Source organism: Diprion similis, chromosome 11 (genome assembly GCF_021155765.1).
Source record: "Diprion similis isolate iyDipSimi1 chromosome 11, iyDipSimi1.1, whole genome shotgun sequence".
Taxonomy (NCBI): Eukaryota; Metazoa; Arthropoda; class Insecta; order Hymenoptera; family Diprionidae; genus Diprion; species Diprion similis.
The window spans coordinates 12,109,547-12,129,511 of record NC_060115.1 but is presented as its reverse complement, the minus strand read 5'-3'; the positions used below and the strand labels follow the sequence as shown (position 1 = coordinate 12,129,511).

Sequence of the window (19,965 nt, the reverse complement as noted above, 5' to 3'; positions counted from 1 at the left end):
ACCAAAATGTATTAGCTTTCTTCTTTCTTCTTTGATGTACATGATATAGGTTGTTGACCCTCATACGAGTAGGTAATATAGGGCGGCAGCCTTTTAACACAGCAGTTGCATGGCTTGGTAGGTGAACATAGATAAAACTAAAATTAAATTACCAGAAGTAGGTGCATCTTGCAAAGGACGTAACTCGTTTGAATAAAAATATTTATTAATATTAACACTAATTATTAAGCGTTCACCGATAGTTCAGTAGTCCAGTATAATTATAACACGATTATTACAATCCTTGAATGATTAAATTTTTCGTTTTGTTTCTCCTCTACCGATTTCCATTTTATACAGTTCGACCTATAGTACATTTAATTAAAAAAAAAATAAAAATACTTTCGTTGTGAGTTATTGACCAAATATCTCATAAAATTGATCGTATGCTAATAAATATTCTCCACGCAATTTGTTGCCAGTTACCTTATATTAAGACTTGTAATACGCTCTCGGCAGGATTACTTTATCTAACATTTGGCATATCTTGTTTCTAGCCTATGGAAGATGTATTTGTATCCGAAGAACTCTTCGGTAGGAAGAACAACCATGCTATATAATACTATTATACCTCCACGAATTGACGAAATACTTATACCTTAACTTTCACAGTCATTTATGAGGAACTGGGTGGCCTGAAACTATTTTTCATTAGATACTGTCGAAGTTAAACTCGTTGTCACAAGGAATCTGAGTAATTGCTTCGTCTTCAGAAATTTTTTATCTCTGAAATACACATTATGAACGCCAAACTAGATGAAATTTTCATTATAATATAGAAAATAAGTATGAAGAGCTGCGTCTCATATCTCCTGAATTTTTTGTTAAAAAGATTATTGAAAAGGCCAGACAAAAAGTAACCGACGAGAGAATTTATTTTGAAAACCCCAGGTCGTAGCCCCTTCCACTCGAGCTCTAGAGTTGCATATATTAACTCTATAATTAATATGTTTTATCACATAAATAAAATTCAACAATCATTCCTAATGATATTTGACTCTCATGATTGAATACTTTCATAAATTTATTATAATTCTTGATTCAAATGACAATCACTCTGTATTTCTCATTCATTGACACATTTTCTTTAATTACAATCAAACGTTTCTAATATAATTTTACCAAACATGGTCCACACCCTAGGGTCACGTTATTCAAAAATGACTCAGCTGCACGGTTTTTCAAAAAGAGAGTGGCGATAAAGAATGAGATTAGAAGTTTCCTGACTTCTTTAGAATTCCCAGTCAAAACTCAATGGTTTCTCTACATAAACTCATAATAAATGTTCATCGCAAAAGGTGTTGAAAATTGTCAAGTTTGAATTTTTCAAACGCGTTGAAGATATTATTAACTATTACAAAAAGCAACATCGTCAACTAAGCACTAACTTTGGTGGGAACTGAGAATCCCATGTGGCTGAGCTATTACGGTACTTTCACGTACATTTTGCTATAAATAACTTTACCACAGAACAAATTTCAACATTTCCCTATTTTTTTCAATTCATAAGATTTGCCGATCACATCAGAGTTTTTAAATTCTCTGCTTTCATAGCCATACAGAATATCTTTCTATCTCAATCTACAAATTCAAAATTGATAATACTCCGTGATTTTTGGTTTCAATTCCACAGACATGGATCGTTCTAAACGCAATACAACGTAACGACCATTTACAAATACTCTTCGAAATGGGTATGAGTTTCCTCGACACAAAATCGGGCACACCGACGGTCTCCTTTGATTACGTTTGTCCACCATGTCCCATAGATCCGTGATTTTGCATCCCAGCTTTCTATAGAATGATGATTTTGAGTAAAAATGTTACAATGTCTTTAACAGGCTGAGTTATGAATAAACTATAAAGTAATATTTAGCTCAAGAAAGTAAGGAATGACTATGATTGGTAATAATGATAAATACTATAAGCATATTGAAAGCTCAGTAATTGAAATAAAATTATACTCACGGATTACCAGCATCGTAACAGTAAGTTTCTTCCATAACAACGTAGTCAACCTTCATTTCCATCAAGGTTTCATAAACCGTCGACACATCTTTTCTACTGAATATCTCATATACCTTCAAGGTACGATCTCTGAAAGCAGAGGACACAAGTGAACCAGTAACAAATGAGTTATAGTATTGCTATTATTCAGTTATTCATTGTGTTATTCTGATGGCTCTACGGACCTCATCTCTTTATCTTCGTAATAGGGATTATTAACAATAGGCCTTCTGGTAGACAGCATAATATTTGCCATTAACGACATTTTACCAGCAAATACAGCGTTGCTTGGTGTATTCTTCTGTATCCAGTCTAGTAGTTGTTCTTGTTCAATATTACTGTATTCCCCTGTAACATAGAATTCAAAATGTATCCATTTTAAAGATAAAGTAGCCAAGTCATTGCCAGAAATTATTATGATGGATCCGAAATACACTGAAGTAACCAGACTGGATCTTCACAAAGGAATGAAGAATCCCGTAAAGAAAATGACTGTTCTTTCAGGTAAATAATGGAATTTAAAAATCTTCATACCAACGAATCCATGTTCTTCGTAAAGACGCTGGACTCCAGTATACGACATACAGGCAAATAGTAGAACCAATAAAGAGGCACGAATATTTGGGTTCCGAATTTCAACTTTTTCCAAGTATCGTTTGCTTGTTACTATACTGGCCATGATACAGAGATGTGGTGTCATGAAAAGTTTCAACCGCATTATAAGAATTGCCATAATTATAAATGCTCCTGTTTGCAGAACATTATAGGCGACGTCCATTTCGATACAATTGGGAAAACCGTCTGTATTGAAACATCTGTACCAATAGTACAAAACTAAAATACCCGACATTATGACTGTTGGTAAAAGAAATGTTTTTACTATGGCTTCATAGGTGTCATATCCTAAAAAGTCAAATTCACTAGAACAAGTATACAACATTGTGTGAAACGTTTTATAATTAGTAAACTTTGATAGTAAAATATCAAAAATATGTCCATCGTCATCTGAGTTTAGCAAAAAAAATTTCAGAAATTGCATCCCAAATATAGTGCTCGCGACGTCGATAGGCAGCGCTATAGTACGTGGTAGCTTGGTGCTCAAAACAGAGCAAATAGTGCTTGCAATCAACATGCAAGTGTACAAAGAACAAAGAAGCAAATTGCTCTGTGTCCAGAAAATAAACATTGTTACTGGCACAGCGTGTATAAGACATAGTTTCAGGTACAGTTCGTTGGGAATTATTTTCAACCACTTTAATATCAACAGCGCAAATAGCTGAGTGGCAAATACGAATTGCGAAAATTGCCAGCACAGCAAACTCAGTAGGGTACACATAACCATGTCCTGAAAAATAGATATACTTTGGAATAGCAGAGCATGTAATTTGGTATTAGAATTGGTATAAGAAAGTATGAAATATATCGGCTGTAATGGACTCAGTAAGAGTAGGTAACGTGAAAATCAATTTACCCTGCTTGGTGTATCTTGATGAATATCGTTCCAGACGATTTTTCGGTTCTTCGCATACTTTCTTAGTATAGCTGTTACGTTAAACATCTGACACAGTAATATAGGGTAGGCAAAATTCTCACGTAATGGTGGCGTCCATTGAACTCTGGTACAGTCGTTATGATTGTAGAAGAACAAAGCGACTGCTATCAGACCACCATAGATGGAATCACTTAGGTTGACGGCATACAGAAAGAGTACTGCCACTGTGGCAGAGGCACAATACCAAACAACTTCCAAGTAAAAATAGATTGGCTCCCCTAAGCCTTCACAACTTGTCACAGGAGACAAACCTTCTCCACGTTCAATCTGAAATAAACAAGAGTTAAAGATATTGTGATATATTTGAGATTAGAGTCTGAAAAAGCTTGTGAATTAAGAACTTCTATGGAACTTCAATTCAGAAATATTGAAACGAATGGAGAAAGTTGAAAATTAATATTTCTTTGATAACCCCTGTAGTTTTTTTGTTTTCTTGTTTTTTTTTCTGAATACGTTTTCAACCTGCTCATTTTCTAAAAACCTATCCTGAAAGTCTGCGAATTGGCAATCGTCGAAATAAATCAGAACATTGTAAGGAAGTTTTACTTGGGTATAAAATTTCAGAGATATTTGAACACATTTTTGGAGCGGAATTGTTACAGGATAAAAGTATGATTTACATACCTGCCAGCATAATCGTGCTGGGATCAAACCTAGCCATTTGAAATTGTGGTACAGTAGACCAATAGCAACCTAGAAATTGAAAGAACAGAAATCAGTGTAAGTAATAAAAAAAATTAGCCGAGTTGAATCAATTAATACAAAAGAGCTAAGAGCTAAAAGAATACCTCTGGAAACAAATTATACTTTTTAATAGCATTGATAGTGTTTGGATACTCGGTCAAATTGTCGTGCCTAATCTTGTGTAATCCTTCAGAGAATGTTTCAGACTCGACAATAGTTTTGTAGTAAGAATAGTACATCCCCTGAAACAAATAAGAGAGTAAAAATATTGCGGCCCTATTATTCTCACATGCGTAAATTTGAAGCTTGATTACTTGACAGCATTTCTTTGAGAGTTACATGAGAATTCTTTGAAAAGGAAAAAAAATGAATGTCTATAATTTAGTGCTATTTTTGGTAAGTCTGCCAATGCCATACATAGTCATCTAGAAATTCTAGAAAATAGTGGCAAGTTATCAAACTTTTGTTTGCCTGTGTACATGAGTGTTGATAATTGATTACCATTTCCGTTCTGAAGGACATCTCTCTTTCCACCTCAGACAAGTGAGAGAAGTGTCGATCATTTTCAAATAGTGTTGATACATGAATGTGGTGGAGAGGCGCGAGGAAAATAGCTGTTAAACAATTGAAAGTAGTGCATCAATCTGACTGTAGTTGGCTGTAGTAATCAATCCGAAAAGGTTAACTACCGATCTTCACGGCCCCAAAGTGATCTATCACTTTGCATATGCAATGGTCTTACCTAAGATTATTATCCACGTCTTTCCGTAAAAGCTAGACAAATGTTTTGTAGTTTTTTCATTACTTTTTCGTTTTCTGTCATTCCGCGTCGCCATGTTTAAACATCGTCATGCGACGAACAGCCATTGGGTAAACGATTACCACAGAGAGGTGCCTCTACACATTTTACTGGTCAGTCGATACTTCAGTTCCCTGCACAGTTTGTTGGATTCTTCGAAGTTCGTCAGAACATGACGGTTCACCGCGGATGTTCAGATGATAAAAGTATTTCATTCAACGTTGACTCAAATGCACCGTCCACTGAGCGAATATATTTTTTTAAAGAGAGTCAACACTTACGAGATTAATGTGCGACAAAAATTACATTAGATCAGTTGGCGGTCTGTAGTTCCAGCACGACTGATTGACATACCGACCGAATGTTCTGTCCTTTCCTATTTTGTGCGTTAGAAGGAAACATTGAATCTACTATTATCGACCGGATACCACAGCAAAGTCTCTGCTTATCGACAAAATCTATAAATTACATAAATTACCGGCAAACACTCAATCCACTTGGCCCGCTGAAACGGCAGAATATATTGACCACGGCTATATTTTCTTAAATAAAATGCTGGTTGAAATGTGAACTTCCGTCACTGGGGCGTGAAATGTAATCTTAAGTGTTGACTGAAAATTGCTAAAAAGAATGAGCCATGTGTATTCGATTAAAAGTAATTAAAGGGAATGAAGGGCGCAGAGGAAATGGCAGCGTTGACTGAGAATTTTCACTCAACTTATTGTTGACTCACTTATGGGGCTTGCAGTGCTTATGCACTGTGATTTCTTGCGATTATAAAACGGCAAAATCGCAGCTTATCGTCTTACCGTCCCTTACTGTATTTTGTTCCGTCTCTGGTTTCTTGCAATCAAGCTGCTTCGAGTACTGATATACATAGAATCAGTCGTTTCGAATGTGCGTAAGAAATGAGCGTCGATCACCCGCCAATAGGCGAACTTCAATTTCGAGGTTTTGTGATGTGACCCACTCAGGAAGTACACCAATGATACTTCCAACAGTAGCTTGTTCTGTTGAGGAATAAAGATGAATCTGTCCCTAACAATTCAATATCTTAAGCGTTGACTGCTAACCTTATGGACTTTGATCTGCGGGTAAGGGCGCGGTAAATCAAAGTGCCACGGGGAAATTGCAGTTTCCTGTTATGCCGACTCAATTTCCATTGAGATCCTTTCAAACGGTTCGATAAGTGCAGAGCCAGAGAATTACCCCCGGATTCACTTAGTCGAAGAAAATATTATCTCAGGGTGGAATGTGATGATGTACAGTTTTCAAGAAACGATTAATTTCCCGCACTTCCCAATTGCCGTCACTCAAAAATGTATTACGAATGTTATACCCGCTGAATATTGATATTTCCGATTGGTTGTGAGGCTTGAAATAATAATAATAAAAGGCTTTATCCCCTCCGCAGATCAATTTGAATTTGAATCTCTCCAACCACGGCCGACGCCGGTGGTTGGATAGTTGGATATAAGATTTAGATCTCGTCGAGCAACGAACCGACGGAGATCGATCGCTCCGATCGACGGACAGAGGATCGCGGGTTCTCGAGCCTAGCCTCGTCAGAGCCGCGAAGCTCGACGTCGGTCGTGTCGTTTGCGAGGCGCGGTGAACGACATTGCGCACTAGCTTGCTTGTTCCAACGTAGACATATAACGTGTTACAGAGTTGCGCCGCACAATCAATAAACTTCTATTATTCGAGTCAAACGCACACTTCCTTTTAGGCCCGCGCGGCGCCTAGACCTGTCAAAATTTACCCACATCGAAACTCACCGATAATAGTTCTCATTTGTTAAATATTTTCCTTAAACATATAATTTTGTTACAACTATGGCGCTCGTTAGTCCGGATCGCGTTAACGAAAAGAGCTATATCTTAGACGCAAGAAAGAATTTCGAAGATGTAAGTAAAAACATATTTACTGACAATCTTATATTTATACGATTATCATATATATCAGCATCTATCACTACGTCATCATCGTACGCTTAAATCTTGATCTAAAATAGGATTACACAATCTACAAAAGAAAACAGTCTCACACAATAATGCACCAGTACTGTTGTTGCCTCAGGATGTCTGGACACTAGATTTAGGGTGCGATGGAGACGTAGTCTGTGTAATATAAGCAATTCTATTAGTGGTGAAGTTTTTCGCGCTTCTATAGGGTCGTCAATACGTCTCGTCAACGTTCAGTCACAGTTTTAACCATCTTCTAAATGCGGATTTTACGCCGCCTTGGTATGATGTGTCTAAACTACGTTACACCGACATGTGTTTAATGCAGCTCTTTATGTAAGCGAATGTCACGGTGATACTTCAACGTATAAAACCCCGACCATGAATTGTAATTGTGTTAAAATCGGAAAAGCTGCTAAACTTGCCAGTTGACAGAGTTTAAAATTCATTGCCTTAGAAACGGCGATTCCACTTAATATCTCTTCGATGAAAACAATCTTTGATAATTTTTTTATATAAATACTGTATTTAGGAAATTGTTTTAATGATGAAACAATTACAATGCAGTGTGCTTCCATTCATATTTCAACGCCACATTATTCTGTGGATAAGAAATTTTGATTCCCCGTTCCTGCTCAGAGGAGGGCTCTTTATTAAATTCCAGGAATGCTTGAGCACAGAAATTGAAATAGCGCCTGCGAGATTCATTTCCGCTTCATTTCGAGATGCCTGGGTTCAATTTGGAAATCAATATGTTTTTTTATTTATGCGGAACGAATCTTAACCTCGCACTTATGCACATAATTTTCGAGCCTGGAAAGGAATACGCGGCGTAGGTACTTACACCTACATAATATTTAAAAAAAGATTTTGATTTGAATTGCCTGATGCTCGCTTATCTTGACCTACTTCTATTCCGTTTACTCCGTGAAAATGTTCTCAACTTTTTCCTTCTTCTAGTTTCAATTCTATTTTCCATGAATTAAGACCACAAGCAGTTTAGCACATGTTATGTAATGTAATATATGTAACATCAAGCATTAGACTTATATTGGATTCTCTTTGGTTGTGTTACCACTTCCGACCACAAGCTAATTTCACACTTAAATGTAGGTTGCAAGCGAAGTATAATTGCTATTCCGATTAAACTAGCGCAGAATATACCATTAATTATTATCGTACTAAGTGGTTTACGAGTCTGTAAACCTTATACAACCCAGCATCGTGTTTCACTTCCACATGTGACACCATGCATAGCGAACGCAAACTCATCGTCATACGTAGACGAATAAATATTTTATGGTGCAAGCTGATATGCCATGCTGATGAGTTTTGATTATACTCGAGACACGCGAAAATTGTCTCTGTAAATTTTTTTAAAACGCCGCGGTTATCTCTATATGCATAATGTATATTGTATATATTTTTACATCAAATAGAAACATTTGAGAGGGTAAGAGTTGAAGAAAAATAAACATTTTTTTTTGAAGCACCCTAATAAGCATAGATGAATTATTGGCGCGTGTAACATTGAAAAAATGATCATCTAAATATCGAATGTTACTATTCTGTAAATGATCTCTCCATGCAAAATTACAGTTAAATGTCGAATATGACTTTATCGAAGTTAATCGGTCGTGCCGACGCGATGATCAAATCACTTGGTTTTGACGAAGCTGCACCATCTTCGCAGTTCTAGTGAGTGAATAATATACAATTCCAGTAACAGTTGATAAATGAAATGTCGGACCTGTCTTTGTTATTGGGCAGTGAATTCAGAGCATGCAGTGTATACACATATTAGTCAGTGGAAATTTCCTCAGATTGGTGCAAGCAATTCAAACTTTCATATAAGCACCAATATGCATATGCATACGTAGTGACAAGATTGAACGTAATCTTGCTTTCCGAAGTCAATCATTCGTCATACGAATGCACTTTAAAGCACAGTGGGGTTCTTTGGTATTATTTGAGATTTTATAAAAACGCTGTTTAACTTCATAAGGGTTACAAGAGTCGCAGTTTCAGTCGTGATGTTTAACCTTGGCTTGCAAAAGTAATTTCATCTCCTACATTTCCGTCACTATTACCACCAAGTTATCGCAACGCGCTGCACGTACATACTGGGTGCAATATTTCATCTGACCTCATTTCTAGAAAAAAAAATGCTTACAACTGTCAACATTCCAGAATTGGAAAAACGTACTACATGCGATCATTTCAGACATTATATTCTATGTAATACTTATCCACTAAACGAAAAAGTTTGCTTTTACCAAGCACGTTTTATGATGATTCAAGAGGGCGTATGCACTGCTGGAAGAGAGAATATCTTCGAAGTAGAGACTGGATTGACTTGACAGTATTTCTTGATGGCACAGTTTGATAAGGGCAGTTGAATAGTCTTTGACGATATAATTATGTTTATCTCACATTTTGCAGAATCTCATATCTCACAGTTGGATACCGTCAAAGTCAAGGCAATAGTCATAATAAATTAGCTCTAATAGGAACCTAGATTCAAAATAATATAATTAGTAGGTCTACTATATAGCTATAAACTACTATTTTAATGATAAAATGTAATAATTGGAGGCTATATTTGACATAAAAACTTAATTTGGTTGACGAATATAGGCGTTGCAAAGGGTCAATCGAGTACCATTTAATTTTAATTACAATTTTACACGTCCAATTTTACTGATTGATTGGCAATTCATCTCAAGCGACTAAAATGAAAGATACTTACATCATCTGGGCGTTGACGGCAAATTTTCGTACTATATTCGAAACTATGGTGAATAATTGTGATGTACGATTAATGATGCATGTAATTTTGGGAAAATAGTCTCATTGCGCGATGGATCATACATTGATCATTCGATTCGACAGGGTGGCAGTCTTGGATCGGACGATACCTACGACGACATGAAGCAGCTGGTCAGGGTAAGGCCAAGACTCAGGCTAAGGATTTACCTCTGTCGTTATGCCGCATATAAGTTTATTATATGATTTGCTCGCTTAACATTACTTTTATCAATGTATAAAATATAGTTATGCTGTATATTCTCCACGATACTCGCTTCGTTGCTATTTGATCAATATCAGTGTATGCAAAAATCATGCTTACAATAAGTCTACGCGTTTTGTAATGCCGAAGTACCGTATGTTTAAGACAGTGTTTTCCAAACTCTGGGTCGTGACCCCCAGAGGAGGCGCCAAATCGGGTGGAGGGGGGGGGGGGGGGGGGGGGGGGGGGGGGGTGTAAGCCAGATAAAAGTAAAAAGCAAGGGTTGCAGTTCTTAGGTATAGTCTCAACAGAAAAATTTAATTAAAGAAGTCGATTTTGAAATCACTGACAATTTTATTATGCACCTGGAAGGGCGCCAGTTCTTTTGCTCGCAAAGGGGTCGTGAATTCAAGAAGATTGAAAAACACTGGTCCATAATATATATAGATTACATAGAGTATTCCGTATGACTCATTGTCAGTGACTAACAGTTTTTTATTTTTATGAATGGATTTCTTGTGTAATAACGGTTTTTTCACCCTTGAATGTACCCTCTAATTATTGAAAGGCTCGTATTAAGCCTTATCTGACATTAGAGAGTAATTCTTATATTCTACTTATTTTTTATTCTTATAACAAATGACACACGTCTTCAAACTATTACCGCTATCCTAAGTTTACTTTGATACATCAGCTGTATACTATAGCGGTCGTTATAATCGTTGTGAGTTTAGTCGAGTACAGTCAATACAGACAAATAAAGAGCATTTTTTATTTTTCTTTATATGAAATTTTTATTCGCACTTTTATGTTCGCTGGTCTTATGATCGCGGCTATACCACCGTTTCTTCTAATAGTAGTCAAGAAGAAGTCACTGCAAATTCATAGCAATTTTATACGAACGAGTTTCGCGATTAGAAGTCATCAGCTGTTTTTTCTTCTTCTTCTCAGGCATGGAAACATCCGGGATTTTATATATTCAAGAAATAGATAAGTAATTTTCCGTGCAGCAGTTCAACCACGCTCTTGTGTGTGTATAAATTTCCATGATTCATATCTTTACTGGAGTCATTATAATGTTCATTGAACTTCTCTGATCAAGTTGTCCTCGATATTTTCCATCTGCTCTACAACTTCGGTCCGTACATACAAATATGTAATTTACATAGCTATAGACCAGACTATCGAGTGTGCACAGGTGAATAATCTTGGACATATATATATATATCTATATACATATGTTATACCCATATCCATGTAGATAGGCTTGGGTCAGTGATTTCGATTATACATACTATCGGTTTTACATACTCTCAACTCGAAGCAGACAGATCAGCTGGAGACGAGATGAGACTGCATCAATTTGCATCTGCATGAGTGTAATCGCTGGTGATTGCCAATTAACAATTTGCCTCTATTGTAATAGGTTCTTATCCATATTTTCTCACACTCTTCTTTCCTTATCGCGCTCGCATTCTAGGCGACGGTACATCTGAATCATATATTTCTACTCTTCTCACGCTGATATTTTCCGATATATACGTATATATCTTACAATTATTCTTTGTTCTTTTACAGACTGACGAAGAAGATGCAGAAAAATTCACCAGCCTTCCATTGGCTAGTTTCAATTTCATCAATTCGATCATCGGTAGCGGCGTTATCGGTATGCTATAATAATTATTATAATTATTTCATTACTTTCTCGTACTCGAGAAACAAAGCGTTTGTCATATTTTATGAATTCATGATGCCAAAGGGATTATTATTCAACAAAAAATAATGTCACAAACGCTGATCGGGGTAAGATGTATGATCTGCACTGTCTGGAATGATCCAGTTATACGAGTGCAACTGGTTTTACAAGTCTTGTACGAGTATGATATTTTGTGTGCAATACAGATGTGTACTGAACACATTTTGCGTCCTTTGATTACAATATCTTTTCGAAAATGAGTGGTTAGTTCATCTCAAATCCACATTATTACAAATTAAATGACGGGTTTATGGTTAAAAAACTTTCTTTGCATAATTGTGAAGAAAATTTTAACTAAATAATTTTCAGGTTTGAGAATATACGTTGTAATAAATACTGCTGAAAATTTACGCACCTATAACCTAATATCAAGCAACCTAAAACACTCAAGGACTATAAAAAGAAATCTTAAACAGAAATTAGATTTGAATTAAGAGTTGAATTAAGGTAAAAAATTTTAATGTGTACCTGATATTTTCATTGAAAAAGTTTTCCTTGTAATTGCAACCATTTTCGCGTGTAAACATATGAACGGTTGATATAGATTATCACGCGTGAATACATCGTTATCTTTGACGATTATCCGCTATGTATACGTGCAACAAACAGATTATGTCTACATAATCATAGTAGAAATGTGAGATAACTTCCGTATCGTAAAAGTTACGAATATTCATAATCGCAATTCCTTTAATGACTAACTGAGATCATAACAGCTGTCCACCACATCGATCGAAAAGAGAAAAATGTTCCTCACTTTAGGAATAGCTGAAATTTAAAACCTTAAAAGTATTTCGCTGTATCAAAAATAAGCCTTCATCAAACAACGAGTACAATTTTGGAGCTAACACTCACTGCACTAACAGCTTTAACGTGTTCAGTCTTGATGGGTAATTAAGCAAAGGGCAAGCAATTTTCGAATTTCAGTATTACCTTCAATTTAGTTGTACAATATATTCGAAATGGAAAAGCTACTCACAAACGAATGTTCCAAACTCGTGAGCACATTTTTAAATCTACTTTGATGCTATGGAAAACGAGTTCTAGTGTATAGTGACCTCGAACTACCGTTAGCCACTGTGGGTTTTGAGTTACCTTGTTAATTGTGAAAATTAATTTTAGGTATACCCTACGCCTTACATCAGGCTGGATTTGGTATGGGACTTGGGCTGCTAGTCCTTGTAGCAGTTTTAACCGACTATTCCCTTATTCTTATGGTTCGGAGCGGTCATATCTGCGGGGAAATGAGTTATCAAGGACTAATGAGAGCCAGTTTCGGACGACCTGGCTTTTACATCCTCACCGCCTTGCAGTTCATGTACCCATTTATAGGTGAGTTAACGTACCAAGTGAACAAGTCCCGAAACGTACTTGAGCGCAACTTTATCTGAATTGTGAACTACTTTTAATTGTTTTTCGTAAAAATGCCTTCAATTCATCTCAATCGCTTGAGTTTGGAATCAATCTTTCATCCAGCTGTACAATATCTTGATATTTAAACGAAACTGTCACATTCCTTTTTCAGCAATGGTCTCCTACAACGTGGTGGTTGGAGATACGGTAACCAAAGTATTGATAAGGGTAACCGGCATCGATGAGACGAACATCTTCGCCAAAAGACAGGTCGTCATCCTGCTAGCCACCTTGTGCATCACGATACCGTTGTGTCTTTACAGAAACATAGCAAGACTGGCGAAAATCTCTTTCCTATCTCTCGTCTGCGTGGGGTTCATTCTGATTACGATTTTCATTAGGATGGGTACCTTGGCGTCAGTAGTGTAAGTACTTATTCTTAAATTCCGTATTATAGAATGCATGCTACAGATCCATTATCAATTACTGTATATAGTAGATTTATTTCAATTAAACTTTAGTTATTGGAACTAAGACAGTTATGTTAAAAGAATTTCCAGCTGCTCGAACATCGTATCAGAAATGTTGCAACACGTGTAGCATGTATTGTCTCTTATAGGCTGAATAATGTCTGACAGTCATAATCATCGTACTTCTTAGGGTGAACCATGCGTCTAAGGATGTGAAAATTGTTTATTAAATACGGTTTATTAAATACACAAAGAAACTTGGGCTGCTCACAATTCCTTTTGTCTTGATCCGTGGCGACAGCTGGCCCTTTACCCTACGCTAGCTAAGTCACGTGGAAAACGATCGAATTTCTTAAAACTCTTCCTTAAGAAACTTCACCTTTACGGTTTTTGATATCGGGTTACGTTCGTGAGCTGACCAATGATTTGACGTTATATCTGAACTGCATGGTCAAGCAAAGGAATGAAAAATACTTTGTTGTTTTCGTCTGCTGCAGTAGGTATACTTATCACCAGATTATAGGAGAATGGAGCGCACAGCATCATCAAAATAATTTTAGTGGTACAGGGGTAGTCATTGGAATAAGACATATTATGTTCATCGCCGCGAAATTAACTGCTTGCACGTTCAATCGGTGAAAGGTTATCTCTTTCCAGTGTTTGTATATATTAAATTCAATGTGATTAAAATGATTGTTGGGTAATAATCTACCTCGTAGTAAGCGGGTTTGGCATTCGAATGTTGGTCTGGATATCATTAAACTTTTCACATTTTCATTACCGATTGTCTTGATTGTCGCTCCTTTATTTAAGATAACTTTCATCTTAATCTATTATATATGGTCCCTTTATGTGAAAAAAATTGAATAAAGCACCTCGTCTAATCCATAAAATATATTTGTTTTAAAAGCGCGCTGAAATTCTGGTAGAAAAAGTGGTGTTCGAGTTTTTTTTTCATTCAATGATTCATGTGCATGGAAAAATAGGGGGAACACCGCGATTGAAACTTCATTACGTCAGAGTGGAAGCTGAGAGTTCACTGCGATTAAAGATAAATCTCGACGGACCGTGCATCGCGACACATAAAAAGTAACCATCCATATTCATCCAGATTATTCGAGAAAAGACGTTGAGGTTTCACAACAACATTGTCGAACGGACTGTACCAAAGATTTCCGAAACTTCGATACATTTTTATTTCTTGTTGTTGCCGAGCATTTTGGATTTTTTCTTAACGTCAAAAAGATAATATTTCAATCGAAATCTTTCTACATTTGACCTAAGAAATCAACACCTACTCCGAATTTATTTGCAAGAACACAAAACGTATAAGATGAACGGTTAATTTGCAACTTAAAAGTAGTTGTTCTTGAATATCTGTTTGGGTCTCAAAACTTCGGAGAATAGATAGAAATTTTTTCCTGCATGGATTTTTTACTGTGAACCTGATATAATTATACATATAATACTGAACGCTAGCCATCGAAGAATTTGTACTGTTGTTCCTGTATTTAATAAAAAAATTATGCATATTGTACAATCTATAGATTCTATTTATCAATCATTAGGCCAAGTCACGAAGACAGCTGGAGATTCGCCAACCTTCCAGGAATCGTTCCAGCGGTGGGAATAATGGCTTTTGCATTCATGTGCCATCACAACACTTTCCTTATTTACGGGTCAATCGAAAGAGTGACACAGGAAAAGTGGGACGTTGTCACTCACTGGTCCCTTCTTACGTCGTTCATCGTTGCAGCTGCGTTCGGTATTGCTGGATACGCCACTTTCACCGCCGATGTCCAGGGCGATCTGATGGAGAACTACTGCTGGGACGACGATCTTATGAATCTCTCAAGGGTCATGTTCAGTGGGACGATACTTCTCACTTATCCTATCGAGTGTTTCGTTACTAGAGAGGTACGCATGTCGATGTAATGTAGAATATGCGCATATAGCTATTTATGTGGCATGCCCGTAAACCGCCTGTTTTTTTGGCAAGGATAAAGATTTCACGACGAGCTGAAGGCGAGCCGGAAGCGAGCCGGAACCGAGTACTGAAATTATCCGAGCCAAAAACGGTTTACGGGCATGCCACATACAATATTTTTTACGGTATGGGCATTGAAAAGCAAAACGAAGAGTGAGGTTGTGTCGCGATCTGTTCAACGAAGCTACTTTATTCGGCAGTTTGGGATGCGCACTTCGAACTGCGCATCAAAACTGCGGAATAAAGACTTTATTCCGCAAGTTTGTTCGTGGCCGTATAAAGCGTCACTTTACGGAACGAAAATCGCCACAAAAAGTGGACTTTTCAATGCCCATGCCGTAAAAAATAAATTATAAGTATTATTTATTTCATTAACATTTGTTCAGGTAGTTGGACCGATTTTACAATCTGTTCTACCGAATGTGCATTTATTTCAAGTATGAAAATATCAAACCGTTGCGATTGCTATCAAACTTCAGTTTACTGAACAATTCTTTGTGGTGAATAGAAAATTAGCAGCATTTTCTATACACTTGCGAATACTGTACTCGTATATGGGAGTAAAAAACAAAAACCTATTGCGAGGAAAAATAATCGATTCGGTTGGTTAATCGACTTTGAAAACTAATCGATTATACTTGATTATGGAGAAAAAATAATCGATTATTTTTGGTCATTCTCAAATATATGTGTTAATTAGAATCTACCCTTTTCGCTACTTTACCGACTGTGGTAGCTAGTTTTCATTTCAAATTACGATTGGTTTCTCTAGCAACTGTCATTCTATCGGGTGTAAATCATGGAATGCTGGAACGAAAATATAAAATTCCCATCACGCCATATTCGGGTGGTTGAATACGAGTCCTATACAGCATTCAGTAATTTACACTTGATAGAATGACAGTTCCTAGAGAAAATTAAAACTAGCTCGCACGGTCGGTAAAGTGGTGAAAAAGGTCACTGCCTGCAGATTCTAATTAACACGTATAACAAGTGCCATTCTACAATATCTCAATTGTTGATTGGTAAAAGGAAATTCCATCTTATTGTTCTGTTTAAAGAACAATCCGAAATCTGCGATCATGGTAATTTACTCAAGTACATAGTATAGCCTTATTTACAAAATATTCGTAACGAAATAAGGTTAAAATTGAATTGTATTATGAACTGATCACGTTAAATCATGCGACAGAGTTAAGATATTTGTTATACGTCCAAATTTCCTTCCTGATATTGATTTTTTTCAACGAAACCATGGCACCATGATGTGATTTTCTCAGTAGAACCACCAGGTGTTATAACAATGCTGAAATATTATACTTTCCAAACATTTCAGAAACTTCATCACATGAAACTTTCCTTGGAGCGTATAATTCTCGTTAACAAATATATGAAGAAATTCGATAAAAATTAATCGAGTTTGCATTAAAAACATTCAACAACATTTGTATTACATAGAAAATGATTTCACTCTTCTATGCATAAACTTTAAGCAGAGACAGACGCTAATTCGTCACGTGTATTTCGTTTCAACAGGTTCTAATGACCGCGATAAAGGGTACGGACGAAACGGAGAATCACGATGCCTACATTTCCGGCTCCGACCGGAAGTACTTGATAATAACTCTGAGCATCGTAGGGGTGACATACCTAATTTCAATGTCAACCGACTGCCTCGGGGTCGTCCTCGAACTCAATGGGATTCTGGCCGCAGTACCACTGGCCTACATTTTGCCCGCACTTTGCTACCTCAGACTCGAAGAGGGCTCGCTGTTTTCGGCGAAGAAGCTTCCCGCCTTGGGATTGATGCTTTCTGGAGTATTCGCAGCCGTTTCCGGACTCCTGCTGCTCATCTTCACCTCGGGTTCGACCGATTCCTGTTTCCACGGGAAAACACTTGCTTACTGTCACAATTCGACGGACATTCTAAACACCACGGAACCGGTAACTGGTGTCTTATAATAATCTCGCATGTAAGCCGATATTGTTCTGATGTCGTATAATTCCGCCATCATACGAGTGCAGTATCACGATACGTGCAATAACGCAGTTTATTGTACAATATTTATTTTATGATTCATTTTACCTCATTTTCTGCTCGGCCTAACCGAAATGCTTTACGTATGATAAGTAACATTTTACAAATTTTTGAGACTTTTGATATACCTAATACCTATGTACATAATTGTTTTTATTTTATTTTTTTAAACATAATTATTAGCGTATTTTCATATTTTTGAGTTTAGGTTTTATAGTGGATTTCGCATTATATACACTATATGGTTAATAGTTTCATGCTTGCAAATCTAGTATCATTTTTGATTGGATGGAATATGTTTATTATACATATTCGAATACCTATATATATGCATATATTCAAAATTATGAAGCTGTTGTATGTGCCATCGACGCTTCGAAGCAGACCATTGATGACCATAAGAAAGTATTTACCGAGCACAAAGATAGAAAGGAATAATATTATCGTTAAAAATCGTATACAAATATTTGAAGAAAAGAAAGAAAGAAAAAAAAAACGAAAAAAAAAATAAATAAATAAATAATCGACAAATGAGCAACAGTGTTCACAGTTGATGATAATAATATTATTATTACTGTTATGTGTGTATAAATATATATTTAATGAATTTTGTCACGTTCGACAATCGCTGCTATACCAAAATGCGTATTGCCAAAGTAATATATTGTATACATTATACATTATATATACCTATATGTATAATTATGTTATTTCAATATTGTAGTCCGGAAAAGGATTTCCTTTATTGGAATGAGAATGAAAATTGACAAGTTGGTTTTTGCATGAGAAATATTTAGATGCATAATATACTATATATATATATATATATATATACAACATACATAAATCAGAAAAGTAAAAATGACGTCGGTCGGATTTTTTCGTTTTTCAATTGAATCAAAAATGAAGCAAACACACCGCAGATTAAAAAATGCGACAGTACGACGTTATGCATGCGCTAAGGTGTACATGAACTACAAGATCAGTACCATTCAATTGCATATTCGTCATTGCCGTTTTTAACAATGGAGAAAATGTATGTTCTATTTATTTCAGGTTTCTTTGCTTTATACGTATTCAAAAAATTTAGAATCTTTCATCATGCAAAGACCCAATTATTACTGATGTATAGTGTTATTCCCGGGTTGTATAAAGAACCACTTGAAAGTCAGAGAAAAAAAGAGAACATGGCAAAAATTGAGGAAAAGTAAATCAAAACATGATATTTTGAACATGCAGGCTGTGTTTCATTCATACTGGACATGTACCTGTGGAAAAAATTACACGGGAAATTTAATATAATTTAAGCTCTTCGCCTACACTGCGATATGTCAAGAGTTTAGAAACTGTCGGAATAGAAGAGTCAGATTCGAATATCTGACAATAGGAAATAAAAGAGAAAGAGAAAAGAATGAATGATCGAGTAAATAAAAAGGTTAAGCGCGGGGATGGGTAAATAAAAACGAAGTCGAGTCTCAATTATCAAGGAAAGCTACGTATATAGTTCTAATTAATATCGGTATACGAAAATCTGTCCATACTTAGGATAAAAGGAAAAAAAAAGAGAGCTGGTGTCAAGATGGGAAAAGCAAAAGTAGTAAGCAAACAAAACTAGAACAATATGTCCAAATTTACTTCTTCTCGCGCCAAACTTCTTTTACACGAATAGATATTTCCGACATTCTGTAACTTCGTCTGTGATTTTTATTTTTCGACTATTATTTATTTTCGTGAGATATTCGATATATAATTGTAAGATAGTCTATTTGAAATATATGATAAATGAGGTCGAAATCGTATGTATATATGATTATACAAATGACAAATAAATGAATTTAACAATTATATTTAAAAATGTCTTTAAATTTTTTTCTGTTATTACGTAACGCATGTCTGAAACTGTTTTGAAATATTTCAACTTTTCTGTACTTTTGATAAAAGTCAAATGTTCGGTGATTCATGCACAAACGTATATTAACATAATTATGTATCCAAACACCTTACGATCGACGGTAAATTTTTTAAACCTGCGAGACAACGGATGTTAGTGAGAATTTTCAAAATAGTATAAGTAAAATCGAATGCAAATTTGAACCATAAACCATTCAACCTTTTTACCCTGTTTTTGTGTTTCGCAACCAAAAACTGATTCAATGGGCCCTGAAACTGAAAATCGGGCCCCTAGCAGATATTTTCGGACCACTCAAATCTCAAACTACAACTCTGCGAGATTTTTTGTTTGCAAAAGTTGAAATAATACCTGAAAAATCTAACTTGCTGCCAATTTCATGTTCAATTGACATTGC

General features: G+C 36.0%; 2 protein-coding genes across 5 annotated transcripts; one reads left to right on the top strand and one right to left on the bottom strand.

The window, feature by feature from the left end:
- Positions 1 to 843: 843 nt before the first annotated feature.
- LOC124412357 (C-mannosyltransferase dpy-19) lies at positions 844 to 5,264 on the bottom strand. 2 transcript variants are annotated; one of them, XM_046892160.1, is made up of 9 exons: positions 5,025 to 5,264; positions 4,784 to 4,896; positions 4,387 to 4,524; positions 4,223 to 4,291; positions 3,518 to 3,865; positions 2,581 to 3,391; positions 2,232 to 2,394; positions 2,008 to 2,136; positions 844 to 1,833 (listed from the first exon to the last, which is right to left on the bottom strand). In XM_046892160.1, the coding sequence occupies exons 1-9, from the start codon at positions 5,116 to 5,118 to the stop codon at positions 1,629 to 1,631; spliced, it is 2,070 nt and encodes a 689-aa protein (XP_046748116.1). In that variant the 5' UTR covers positions 5,119 to 5,264; the 3' UTR covers positions 844 to 1,628. The 2 variants fall into 2 exon arrangements, with proteins under 2 accessions (XP_046748116.1, XP_046748118.1); XM_046892162.1 differs by having other exon boundaries at positions 4,784 to 4,940; positions 5,025 to 5,129.
- Positions 5,265 to 6,672: 1,408 nt separating this feature from the next.
- LOC124412311 (putative sodium-coupled neutral amino acid transporter 11) lies at positions 6,673 to 18,131 on the top strand. Of its 3 annotated transcripts, XM_046892070.1 has the most exons (7): positions 6,673 to 6,988; positions 9,938 to 9,991; positions 11,634 to 11,721; positions 12,934 to 13,143; positions 13,337 to 13,589; positions 15,203 to 15,551; positions 17,158 to 18,131. In XM_046892070.1, exons 1-7 carry the CDS (start codon positions 6,917 to 6,919, stop codon positions 17,581 to 17,583), a joined length of 1,452 nt encoding a protein of 483 aa, XP_046748026.1. In that variant the 5' UTR covers positions 6,673 to 6,916; the 3' UTR covers positions 17,584 to 18,131. The 3 variants fall into 3 exon arrangements, with proteins under 3 accessions (XP_046748026.1, XP_046748027.1, XP_046748028.1); XM_046892071.1 differs by lacking the exon at positions 9,938 to 9,991 and having other exon boundaries at positions 6,674 to 6,988; XM_046892072.1 differs by lacking the exons at positions 9,938 to 9,991; positions 11,634 to 11,721 and having other exon boundaries at positions 6,674 to 6,988.
- The last annotated feature ends 1,834 nt before the right edge of the window (positions 18,132 to 19,965 follow it).

Coding starts and splice junctions, on each gene's coding strand:
- LOC124412357 (XM_046892160.1), bottom strand. CDS start 5,118: ATGGCGACGCGGAATGACAGAAAACGAAAAAGTAATGAAAAAACTACA. Junction 3,866..4,222: donor CAGCACGATTATGCTGGCAG/GTATGTAAATCA, acceptor TGTTTATTTCAG/ATTGAACGTGGAGAAGGTTT. Junction 3,392..3,517: donor ATCAAGATACACCAAGCAGG/GTAAATTGATTT, acceptor TCTATTTTTCAG/GACATGGTTATGTGTACCCT.
- LOC124412311 (XM_046892070.1), top strand. CDS start 6,917: ATGGCGCTCGTTAGTCCGGATCGCGTTAACGAAAAGAGCTATATCTTA. Junction 6,989..9,937: donor CAAGAAAGAATTTCGAAGAT/GTAAGTAAAAAC, acceptor TCGATTCGACAG/GGTGGCAGTCTTGGATCGGA. Junction 15,552..17,157: donor AGTGTTTCGTTACTAGAGAG/GTACGCATGTCG, acceptor TCGTTTCAACAG/GTTCTAATGACCGCGATAAA.